Here is a 12,900-nt window from a genome sequence, read left to right on the forward strand (position 1 = left end):
TTACCTAATGAAAAACATTGTCACTAATGTTTTTGCATTAGTGAGGATGTGGCCTATAAAACCTAATTTCATTCTATTCAGAACTTTGATTTTCAAAGCTGGATCACACTGCCTAAAAACCCCAGTACTGTATTTCAAACATTCTAAAGGTGGCAGTTGAATTTATAATTCTGAGACACAAAACCTATTTTCACACTGCCCCAACAAACACCAACGGAGTGAACAATGAGCAAGCAAAACCCAACAACAACGCTTCTTCCCAACAAACACCAACTATTAAAATAGTTATTGGAATATGTTGACACAAATCAGTCCATTGTTGGCATTCAGTAAGGGTATAGAGGTATACAATTAAAGTGGATCACATAGCTCAGAATTTGGTCTTGGAAGAATTTAATGAGAGATGTTGGAGTTCATATTGAAATCTTTGACTTTTGATTGCTGACTTTGGCATCTTGGCTATATGAGAAATCATGGGGTCTTTTTCTCAGACCGAAAGTCTCTATTTGCTCTCCATTTAATCAAATTGGTTTCTAGAAGAAACAGCTGATATATGATAGAGATATCATTTGTGATCTATTTTGGACACCGAGAATTAGCCTTAAAAGTGTATTTGCTGGAGTGATAATCCCAAGGAGGCAAAGCAAGGCTAGGACCTGCAATCGGAAGGGCACAACAAGAGCAGGAGGTCAGGAATAGACAGGTGAGATACCAGCCCCGGAAGCCATCATGGGAGGCGGCTGGGGAAGTGCTGACTGAGCCTGGCCAAACAAAGCATCTAAAGCACCCAGACGACCCTAGTCCCGACCCAGACCGTGCTGGCACACAGATAGGCCAACTCAGTCAGCGATGATCCCAGTCTTGGAGCTGATGAAAAGATAATTCCCCCCTTGCAGACCACATGCGGCGTGGGGCCGCTTGTGAGCGCTGACAGAGCTAGATCAAGCAGAAAGGATATGAGTGGGAAACTTCAAAACCTGCTCATGTTTCTGGGCCCGTGAAAGGATTTGTATAACACATTCACTTTTGATGGACTTTCCCATGTTCCCCCAGACAGTTCTTTTTCTCTTGACGTGTTCAAATAATGAATCTCTTATGTTTAATTTTTTTCCTTGAGATCAAGCCCACGCTTCTATTGGTTTTGCCAGGATGCTGGGTAATTTACTCAGTCTCACGCAGCAGCTGGGAACAGATGGAGTACCGCTGATTCTACAGCTGCCACGGAAACGGGTGAGTCTCCCAAAACAGAGAGAGGGATGCTAGAACTGGCAGAGGGCGAAAGTGGGCGAGGGTCAGTGTGAAACTCAGAGAACTCTGTGGTAGAAACATCATATTAGATGCATACTGTAAGTAAATCTGTTTCAATTACACTTTTAGAACATTAGAATATTTTACAATACCTAATTAACCAGAGAGAACTGATTTGGGTGTTGAGTTGATTCATTTAGTGTAAGAAGTTTATGAAATTTGCATGACAAAGGGTCTGGTTTTATTTGATTCATTTATTTATTTCGACAGATTTGGCAGGAGCGGCAACAGAAGTATCACATTTCTCATTTACATTATTTTTTCCTTCATGCTAATTTCATAGCATAATTACAGAACAATGCAATCAAATGACCTGTTGAAGGTGTGATACATGTCTAATTATGTATTCATTCTTTTTATTTCAGAAAAAGAATAACATTTTCTGATGAATCCAAAGATATCGCTAACAGATTGTCTTGCTCAGGCATTGAAATGGAACATTTATGTGTAATTCTTATGCTTATAAGTAAAACTTTAATAGTGAAGGCACAATTCAATGGATTCAACTGTGATGGCAACTTCCACAGCCGCTTTCCTGGTGAGTGAAACGAGGAAAAGCTTTTGTTATGTCATCAAACATTTTGGTGTAAGAACTTAACCAATGACTCATCCCAAAGGAAAACATTGTTGCTCAAAGTTTGCTGTTTTTTTTTATCACATGAGACTTTATTGAGAACTCATTTAAGTATCAACTTGGAGTATGTTTCACCAAAGAGTTCTTGGGATAACCAAAGAAGCAATATTAGCGATTATTGTCTGATCATTGTCTGGTTACTTAAATATCAATTAATAATGTTTTATTTCTCTCCGTAGCTGAGCGGGACATCAGTATATATTGTGGAGTGCAGACCATTACACTGAAGATTAATTTTTGCCCAGTGCTCTACTCCGGCTACACTGACACTGACCTGGCACTAAATGGCCGTCACGGGGATGCTCACTGCCGAGGGTTCATTAACAACAACACTTTCCCTACGGTCGTGCTGTTCAGCATCAGTCTCAGCACGCTAGAGGCCTGTGGGAACTCACTGGTGGTAAGACACTGACTTTGTGATGCTGTTGTCTCCAGTTTTATGGGCTCTTTGTTGAGATGAAACTCTTATGAAGGAAAAGAATACAGAAGGTCTGTAGCATGGAGTGAGATGACCCATATCTGCCTCACAAGGAGATAGATATTCTCTGACACTTCTTCAATGCGGTATCAGAATTTAGTGTCCACATTAGACCTTAAATGGACCAGAACTTCAATTTCAGGTCTAGTCGTTAGTAAGAAAAACACATCTGTTATAGGAAATGCTCAAATACAGCTTGTGTTTGGAGAGAATGTTCTCCGGGTCAATGGCATGATGCTAATATTTGTCTATGAATATATAGTCTATGAAAATTCACAGAAAATGCGATTCATAAATTAAAAAAGAATCAAATGCATCTATTATGAAACTTAATTTTCATGACTCAAAAATGGAGACAAAAATGTCTAGCTATGTTTCCATCCAAGTTGTGAATTTAATTTATGCTCAAGAACAGTTTGCGAATAAAGCCGCGTTTCCATCCCATGAGTTCAAAAAAACAAAATCGTCATTTCTGGGGAAATTGTTGCCACTTAGACTATTTTAACAAAATAGTTGTGGTTTAGAACACGCAGACAAAACACTAAAGAAATTGTCTCACGTCTTGAAGTAACTGCGTGTCACACAGTTTTGTGAGCACTATGTGTGTGCGTTCCTCCTTTTATTGTGCGGGTCTATAAGTTATTTTTCAAAGTGTCATTTAACCTGCTCTTCCACACAGTTCAAGTTTGTATTCAGCTTATATTCTCTGCAAAACCTACACAGACCAGAGCAACGTTTGAGATGCATTGATTTTGGTCCACTGGTTAGTCCAGTTATGAATTGCTTATTCAATCACATTTCATTTATTTATTTATGCATATCTTGAATTCCTATCTAAATGATAGGTGTTGATTCAGTAAATGTGTTTTCATCACAGTTTATGCTCATTTCTTCTGATCGAATAAAACATGTATCCATCTCAAGTGAGTTTATAGGTTTTTGATGCGCATTTTGGAGATTTTATTCAAATCTTGATGTTTCCATCTAGCCGTTTATATGCGATATCCCAAAATGCGTTGATGGAAACCCAGTTAGCGGTCTGGAGGCATTATAAGTAAATAAATGAATAAGTAAATCTCATTTAAAGGTTGAAAATCTTGAAACTGTTTGGCATAATCTTTTATTATTAATTTATTTACAAAAATAAATGGTGAATTGTTTCAAATAAATGTCAAAAATATTTACCTTATAATAAAGGCAGATTTTGTTCAGAAAATGTTTAATATATACAGTACTGAGCAAAAGTCTTAGGCACATAATACATTTGTCTTAAGATGGTTATTTATATCTTCAAATTTAGTGTCTATAGGAAATATACATTTTAGACTCCCGAACATTCCTCTTGCAAATAGAAAATAATAGAAGAACAGGGAGCCCTGCAACAGATGGCATGGCCCCCACAGAGCCCCCCACTGAACATCGAGTCACTGTGATATTACATATAGAGACAGAAGTTATTGAGACAGCCTAAATAGATAGAAGAACTGTGGTGAATTCTCCAAGAAGCTTAGAACATCCTATCTGCCAACAACCAAGAATAACTGTGTCCAGGTGTACCTAGGGCAACTGGTGCTGTTTTGAAGGCAAAGGTGGTCACACCAAATATTGAATATTTAGCTTTTTAATGTTTTAGACTTTGTATGACATTAAGTGATAAATGAAAACTATTTATAGCATTATTTTTGAAGACGTCCTCACTATGCAACATTTTTCACAAGTGTCTAAAACTTTTACACTGTACTATATATTTCTACCTTCAAAATAATGTTTGAAACCTTTTTGTACAAAATGTTCTGGCTACTTTTATGGTAGCGTACATTCAGGTGATCAAGGTTCAACTTGGCACACATCATCTCATATTATTTGTCATCGACCCAAATGCTAAAATACAACTTGTGTTTGAAAAGAAGATTGTCTTTATGTGAATTTGGGTGTAATACATGAAGAATATCTGGGGTAAAGTGGATTTATCAGATTTGGTTGGTTGACAGCAGAGATTTGGCATTGATAAAAGGATGACAATGGATTGAGGATTAGGGAGTTGAAAGTACATTAGTTTAACAGCACAGGTGATGTTATCATGGAAAAAGTTGGCTGCCAACAGGAGAGCATTCACAATTTAATGTCTTGCTCTTGTGTGTTTTTAGGTGTCCACGGCTCAGGGGGCCAATGCTTATGGGAATCTCTCCCTGGTCCAGATTGGTAACATAGCAGGATACATTGACACTCCAGATCCCCCAACAGTCATCAGCTACCTGCCGGGACTGCTTTACAAGTTCAGCTGTAGTTACCCACTGGAGTACCTAGTCAACAATTCACAGCTTGCTTCGTAAGTCTGCTTAGACACTTTACAATTTTATTATGTCAATGCGTTGTGCTAATGCTTTCACATAAAGGGATAAATCCCCCCTCAAAAAAATAAATAAATCTTTCATAATTCAGTCACTTTCACGTTGTTACAAGCCTGTATAATATACAAGAAGATGTTAGGCAGAATGTGAGCCTCAGTCACTATTCACTTTCATTGCATCGGTTGTCCATTCAATGAAATTAAATGGTGACTGAGGCTCACATTCTGCCTGAAATCTCCTTTTGAGTTCCACGGAAGAAAGAGAAAGCCATATGGGTTTAGAACAACAAAAGTGTGAGTAAATGATGATACTAGTGAATTATTGTGTCTATTTTTAAGTTATGCTAAATTATTCCAAATATTTTTAGGGGAGATAAAACGGTCACAAATTGCTTGTTGTAAAATGTTTAGCACTTATTGTTAAGATTTAACAGGGTTCACTGTGAGACATGATTAAATTAGTATGCACAATGAATATGTTGTAAAACCAAATGCACAGTAAATTACAAGGACATCAGACAGTAAATCAGGGAAACTATTGCACAAGTTTTCCTTTTAGACATTAATTAGTGTGGAAAAGATATCTATAATGTTTTTAATGGCTTCTTTTGTTCGCAGGTCAGCCGCAGCAATATCAGTGAAGGACAGCAATGGTACATTTGTGAGCACATTGAGCTTACTCCTTTACAACGTGAGTACATGTGGATCATTTTATTCTAATAAATTATTAATTTAGTTCTCTATATCTAACATTTTATGTATTATATCTATTATGTTCTCTGTTCCTTTTTGCACAGTGACTTTCAATGCAGAAACACAATAAGTTGGTTTGTCATAAGCACAAGGTTTATTTTGCAATAATGATAAATTGACCAACAGAATCAAGTATACCATAAAGCTGTGTAATACATTCAGATAAATCTCAGTGGTGATTTTTTAAAATTTTGATAAAAATCTGTAGAAAATATCCAAATTAGAGGGTCTTTTAGGTGTGACTTCTAACAGTCTTGTGTGAATTTTAAAGGGGACCTATTATGCAAAATACACTTTTTCATGGTGTTTGTACATAAATGTAAGTCGGCAGTGTGTGTGTACACAACCACCCTACAATGTTAAAAGTCCACACATATTTCTATTAATAAAAACGGTGTCAAAATGAACGGTTTTCGTTTCTGCTCTAAAGTTACATCACGTTAGAGCAGGCCTTGCCCACGAATGGTGACGGACTCCACCATATTATCATAGATCCTCCCCTGAGTGATCTACACACAGTCCGCCATTTTTTTCCTGTGCTGGAGCAGATACAGTAAGAAGAATAATGTCTCGGATTCACAAGCGTCATAAGTGTTCTGTTGTTGGCTGTAAAATTGAACATAAGAGTCTTCATGTACTCCTGGCATCAGAGCCACTGACGATGCAGTGGACAAGCCGGACTGGTAATCTGGCATACTGGGCATTTTCACGGTGTGCCGACGCACTTTGGGGCCACCGGGAGAACTGAGCGGGCTGGTGGGCCGGCCGCGAAACGGGCCGAATGGGCCGCGATAAGCTAAAATGAGCCGCCGCGTTATGCAGAACGGAACACAAAACTGCACAGCAATATGCATTTATATCGTGGTATAATAAATGATCCGTGGGGTATTTTGAGCTGAAACTTCACAGACAAATTCTGGGGACACCTGAGACTTATATTACATCTTGTAAAAAGGGGCATAATAGGTCTCCTTTAAAGAATTATTGCATTGCATCAAAGACGCTTCCAAAATTTCCTAAATATATAATGTTCTTTAGATAATTTATTTCAACTGTGAAATGATCCAAATTCATGTTGTTCCATTTTCAAGGACTCCACATACGTCCAAAACCTGGCGATCCCAATGGCCGGACTCACTTTGAAGACACGAGTGTTTGCAGCAGTAAAAGCCACCAACCTAGACAGGAGGTATGATTACACAAACAGGTCTTGTAAGTAATTCTTGCAAGGAGACCCTAATGCAAACATATTGAAGCTATGATAGAAAATACTGAATGCTGAAACAGTCTAAATGGCTATATAACCTTGAAACTGATGGAGCTGAAATTTAAACTGAGACAGATTCGTGTTCTCTGGATTAACTGTGTCACATGCTGTTAGAGCACTTCCCTAAATTACCTACTCTCTTATATACGTATGATACATGCAAGACTGGGTTTTCCATAAAGGAAGAATACAGAGTGATTCAATACTGTCCTTGTTTAGGGAAGGCAAGGGGCACCACTTAAGTGAATGGGACAGATTGCTACAAGTCCTGTATGGAGATAAGACATATGAGTTCTATATGAAACAACAGTGGTTTTGTCCTGTAGGTCCATTTCCTATTCAAGCATCCATGTTTTAGTGACTCTGAATCACGCATGTCACTCTCCACAGGTGGAATGTTCTGATGGACTACTGTTACACGACTCCCTCTGGGAATCCTAGTGATGAGCTCCGATATGACCTTTTCTTTGGGTAATTTCATGTTTTCTGCAGCTATTCTGCTTACCATTTCTCAAGGGATTATAATGGAACAGTGGATGTGTTTGCATATACAATTGCCCCAAAAAGTATTTGCTTGAAAAGTGTGCTTTTGGTTTCTTTCTTTAAAATAAATGCCACTTAGTTTTAGTTTGACGTTATATAATACAAAGACATTCATACATTTTTGAAGTGTCCAAATACTTCTTGGGGGCAGTGTACTGTACTGTATGTCTGTGTGCAATGCTAAAGTGCCTTTTGTATTTTGTCTCATGTTCAGCAGATGCGATAAGGACCCACAGACGACAGTGTTTGAGAACGGGAAGAGCCAGATGGGCCGCTTCTCCTTTGAGGTGTTCCGCTTTGTCAAGCACAAGAACCAGAAAATGTCCACCGTCTTTCTGCACTGTGTGACCAAACTCTGTCGTGCTGATGACTGCCCGATGCTTTTGCCTGTAAGTGAGCTGCTCAAACATATTTTTTATGCTTAAAGAAAATTAAGCCTGAATTGAGAACTTTATGAATTTTACGACCCCTTCACAATTTTCATTACGGTAATACAAAATGTTTTACTATCGTTATTGTAACACAAAAAATAAATATATATAATTACAAATATTATATGGTATTATTTGTTGTATTGCCTGATATATAAACATAACTACTGCTAAATACTAACTACTGCTACTACTAAATAACTACTGTCTTGGCCAAGATAAATATAGACATTATGCCCAAAACTGAACAAGTGCTTCAAAATTTAGACAATCAGAAGTTTCCGTTTTGATCATTATAAAAAGTTAGCACTGCACATATTATTATAATCGGTAACAACATCAAACTGATCAAATAGCCATGTGTCATATGTTACATGTAAACAGGTGTTGCTTATTAGATTCAGTTTCGCTTATAACTTCACAACAAATAAAGAGAACAAAATATCACATACCATAACTTAGAGAAGGTGATTATCTTTAAAACAAGCCTACACACAATGTAGTCGGATACATAGAACATTAGATAATCTACACAAAGCACAATGTGCACACAGCACACAATGTGCTATCTGGCTAAAACTTTCCTGGATCAGATGACTTCATCAGGAATGATGTAACATGTTGTCCAGTATCATGGAATGCTAAATCAATCTTATTAGGATTCAGATCGCTGCAACCAGAGGTGGAAGTCATCCAAATATGGGTAGAGAGGATTGTTCACTCTAATTACATATTGCCACCACTAGATGGTGCCAAGTACATAAGACAGACTCAATGATGACTCAAATGACACAGAATGGAACTGAATAAGATCTCATTACTCATTCCTACATGCTTTGAAGAGAGAGCATACCTTTTGTCATTGTTGTATTTGCATGTGTAATTAGTTCTCATGTACAATTATTATGTTTTAATTGTTTGGAGCCGTTTTTGGACATGAGGATTAATTATGTTACTTTGTCTTATCAACACAAAAATACTCACGTAATGGTGACAAGATTGGAACAAAACAAAAGCAGTTTTTTTGGAGCTATCATATTCACAACCTGAGATATATAATCTTATATCAGAAAAATAAGAAAAAATAAAGTTTTTTTTTTTGTGTGTGTGATTTTGTTTTTTAGCAGTTTCTTTGGCTGAGAGTTTCAGAATTGAACAAAATAGATTTCATAATAAAAATGTAAATGTTTTCTTTACAATGGCACCAAAAAATTGACCCTCCTTGTTTTTCCCCCTTTCTTTTCTTTCATTGTATTTTTTATTGCGTTATAAGCCTTTAATTTTGGGTATGCCGCTGAAACTGGACATTATTAAAACCACCATCAGAGCTTAAGGGTTAAATAATAATCAAAAAAGATTTTGGGTAAGAAATTTACTAAAAGGAATTTTCTGGGTTCAATAAAAGTTAAATTCAATCGACAGCATTTGTGACAATGTTGATTACCACAAAAATAATTAAGACTCGTCCTTAGTTTATTTAAAAATATATATTTAACAATTGTGGTAACAGCAAGGCATTACAGTGGAAGTGTATGGGACCAATCCATTAATACCATCAATAATATACAGTGTTTCAAAAGCATAGCCACAAGACACGCACATTATAATTGTTTACATGATTTGATTGTGATAAAACTGCATTCTAGCCTTATCTGTGAAATGTTTTATCCATTAGTACAACTTTGAAGTCATGAAGATGTAATGCTGGTAAACCCAATAATATTGGTAAATCCCTGATTATGTCACAGTAAAATCATGTTACGTATATGTTTACGTCTTGTGGATATACCTTTGAAATGTTTATAGACTGGTCCAATTCACTTCCATTGTAATTGCCATTTTTTATACTTAATTTCTTTCAATGAGGAAACAGTCTCAATTATTTTTCGGCAATCAACAATTTGCCACAAATGCTGTCAATATAGCTTAACTTGTATTGAACACAGAACATTCCTTTAATTGTCATGAAAACAATTAATTTTCTTAATGCAACAAAATATACTTGTATTTCTTTATTTCTTTAATTTTGGGGTGATATGTGACTTTGACATGTTTTTGTGAGACCTGCAGACTTACACACAAAAGGCAGGGAAACTTTATTAAATGGACTAGCTGGCGCTGTTATTATTTGTTACTCAGAAATCCTGTGATTCTGATAGATCTGCGGTATGAGGAAGAAAAGGGATGTGTCGGAAACAACTGGTACGGCCTCTGACAATGCAGTCATAACCGCCGGACCCATCATCACCAGAAGTGGTATGATAGCTTACCAAAACATTAACAACATCTAAAATCTAGCCTGCAATTCTCTGTAATAAAAACTCAGACTATCAAAATGCATTCTTCCTTCATTGCAAGAAGTGTTCAGTAAGCCAGATATGTATATGAGATATGGTTAAGTGTTCTGGATCTGCTTTTGTCCAATCCTCTTCACACTCATTTTAATAAAACAAATGTTCTCCCCTGTCTACAGACGAAACTCCTACAAATAATTCCCAGCTAGGTAAGCCCCATTTTTCTCCTCTTCTTTCCCTCCTTATCCCTTCTAAATGGAGCTAAATCCTTCTATCTCAGAGCTGTACAATTTCTGATAGAGGATAAAACCACACTTTATTCTCCTGGAAAACATGAATGATTTTGTTTTTCCTAGAGGATGTAGCGGCTTATACCTGTGACCAAAATACCAATGAGTCGATAGGTTTCCAACAGTGAGAAGTTAATAGAGGGTACAGGAAGGCTGTGTTATCAAGAAAGGAAGAACATGACTGCAAGAGAGAGAGAGTGAAAATAGAGTTGGAACTGTGGGTTACATATGAAGTCTTCTGAACACTGTGTCTATTTTTCTCAGTGTTACTAGGGGTTATTCATATATATATATATATATATATATATATATATATATATATATATATATATATATATATATAAAAAGAATAATTCATTTTTTATTTATATTTCCTTTTCAATTCGTCCTTTTAGTTTAGTTTTAATTAAAACAGTAAAAATCTATCATAATTTACGCATGTCATTCCAAACCTACAGTATATGACTTTCTTTCTTATGCGAAATCCTAAAGAAAAAATGTGAAAGAATATTTCAGTCTGTTTTCAGTACAATAGCAGTTGATGGGGACTCACTTCAAAGTTTAAAAAAAGACACAAAAGTATCATAAGATTAGTCCACGTGACTTGCCATATTCCAAATCCCCTGAAGGCATACGAATGCATACCAAAATGTATAATTTTTTTAATCTTGAGCTAAAAATGAGCATTATGAGAGAAGTGCATTATGGCTTTATGTGTTCTAGCACTATAATAGAAGCTCGTTCAAATTGGCTTGAGTATTCACGTGAGAATGTGAGCTGTTAAGTGCAAAACAACTCAAAATGTAAGTAATTTTTTAGAGAAAATCTTGAGCTCCTTTGCGAGTTCATTTGAACTATGAGAAAAGCTTGTGCATTTAAGTTCACGCAAGCCACTGTGTACGAGCTTCTCTTGTACCGCTTATGAACACACAACGGACATCAAGATTACAACTAATATGTTTGAATATTTTTTATCACAACGTCTATTATTATTGCCATGTAGTGCGAATTTGATGTTTAATGAAACCATTTTGAAATGTTTGCATTAAAGGTGCACTCAGCAATTTTTTCAATGTTTAACTCCTAAAGACATGAATTGTAATTTTGTAATATATGTAGGAAATCATGAGCACTCACATTTAAATGAAGACTCCAGTCATATCAGTAATCTTATAAAAGCTGTTTTAGTCTACATGGAGAGGGTCCACACATGGGGGCTGCCATGTTAGAATCACATGACCAGCCGAATACTACTCACTCAATCTCAGTAACTGTCCTGTTATTTGACACTTTCACTCATTGATTAAATAATCATGTCTGACTGTGAATACTACATTTCTACAATAACATCTGAAACTGAAAACTATTGATTTTAAATGATGCTGCATCCAAGCCACTAGGTGTCAGTGTAAGTCAAAGATGACACAAAGACTAAAAGTTACTGAGTGCACGTTTAAATTCTTGTTTATTTTTTTATGAACAAAAACAACTCTGATGTGACTGTGTGTGTTTCAGCACAGTTAAACGGCCCTCAATTCAAAATGAATTCAGTGACGAGCACTCTGATTTCTGCCATCACAATCCTCGGCATTATGAGCATGTGTTTCTTCATCCTGTGTCTTACACTGCTGAGGGGGAAACGGACACCACCGACATCTCTGTCTGGAGCCCACAACCCAGCTTTCAGCTAAACACACACACACACACACACACACACACACACACACACACACACACACACACACACACACACACACACACACACACACGCACACACACAGCACACACACACACACACACACACACACGCGCGCACACACACACACAGCTGTTCACTGAGCTATACAATACAATTATACAGAATGTGTGCAGAGCTCTTCAGTTACACACAATCATGTAATACAGGTAAATTACAGGTCTATAGTGGGGTATCAGCAAGGGTCGCACACCCAAGGGCAACTTAGCAGACAATACAGTGATATTATTTCATTATATCATTTTGAATAAATAGCTTAAGCTAAATAAATATTTCATGAACAATTTCAGGAATTTCCATTGATTTCCTTTTAGTATCTATTTCATGTAGACTTTATTCTTTTTTTTGTGGAGATTTTACTACCTTAAAGGGATTGGTTCACTCAAAAGGAAAATTTCTCATCATTTACTTACCCTCATGCCATCGCAGATGTGTATGACGTTTTTCTTCTGATGAACACAAATTAAGATTTTAAGAAGAATATCTCAGCTCTGTAGGTCCATACAATGCAAGTGAATGGTGATCAGGCATTTCAAGCTTCTAAAATCACACAATGGCATCATAAAAGTAATCCATATGACCCCAGTGATAAAATCCATATCTTCATAAACAATATGATAGATGTGGCTGAGAAACAGATCAATATTTAAGTCATTTTTTACTATAAATTTCCATATTCTTTTACATTTTCAAAGTGAAAGTGGAGATTTATAGTAAAAAATGACTTTAATATTGATCTGTTTCCAATCATATCACTTCTGATGATATGGATTTAACCACTGGAGTCCTATTGATT

General features: G+C 36.4%; 1 protein-coding gene across 2 annotated transcripts; it reads left to right on the plus strand.

The window, feature by feature from the left end:
* Positions 1 to 1,524: 1,524 nt before the first annotated feature.
* Positions 1,525 to 12,105, plus strand: LOC127637049 (zona pellucida-like domain-containing protein 1). Of its 2 annotated transcripts, none has more exons than XM_052117898.1 (10): positions 1,525 to 1,846; positions 2,122 to 2,342; positions 4,568 to 4,749; positions 5,389 to 5,461; positions 6,615 to 6,712; positions 7,181 to 7,261; positions 7,548 to 7,722; positions 9,924 to 10,020; positions 10,238 to 10,267; positions 11,864 to 12,105. In XM_052117898.1, the coding sequence occupies exons 1-10, from the start codon at positions 1,741 to 1,743 to the stop codon at positions 12,037 to 12,039; spliced, it is 1,239 nt and encodes a 412-aa protein (XP_051973858.1). In that variant the 5' UTR covers positions 1,525 to 1,740; the 3' UTR covers positions 12,040 to 12,105. The 2 variants fall into 2 exon arrangements, with proteins under 2 accessions (XP_051973858.1, XP_051973859.1); XM_052117899.1 differs by having other exon boundaries at positions 7,551 to 7,722.
* The last annotated feature ends 795 nt before the right edge of the window (positions 12,106 to 12,900 follow it).

The sequence above is a fragment of the Xyrauchen texanus genome, chromosome 44 (assembly GCF_025860055.1).
Source record: "Xyrauchen texanus isolate HMW12.3.18 chromosome 44, RBS_HiC_50CHRs, whole genome shotgun sequence".
Lineage (NCBI taxonomy): Eukaryota > Metazoa > Chordata > Actinopteri > Cypriniformes > Catostomidae > Xyrauchen > Xyrauchen texanus.

Bases quoted from the DNA above. Each gene is read 5' to 3' on its own strand.
- LOC127637049 (XM_052117898.1), top strand. From the start codon at position 1,741: ATGGAACATTTATGTGTAATTCTTATGCTTATAAGTAAAACTTTAATA. The intron at 7,262-7,547 runs GTAATTTCATGT...TCTCATGTTCAG, and splicing joins CGATATGACCTTTTCTTTGG to CAGATGCGATAAGGACCCAC. The intron at 7,723-9,923 runs GTAAGTGAGCTG...TGATTCTGATAG, and splicing joins ACTGCCCGATGCTTTTGCCT to ATCTGCGGTATGAGGAAGAA.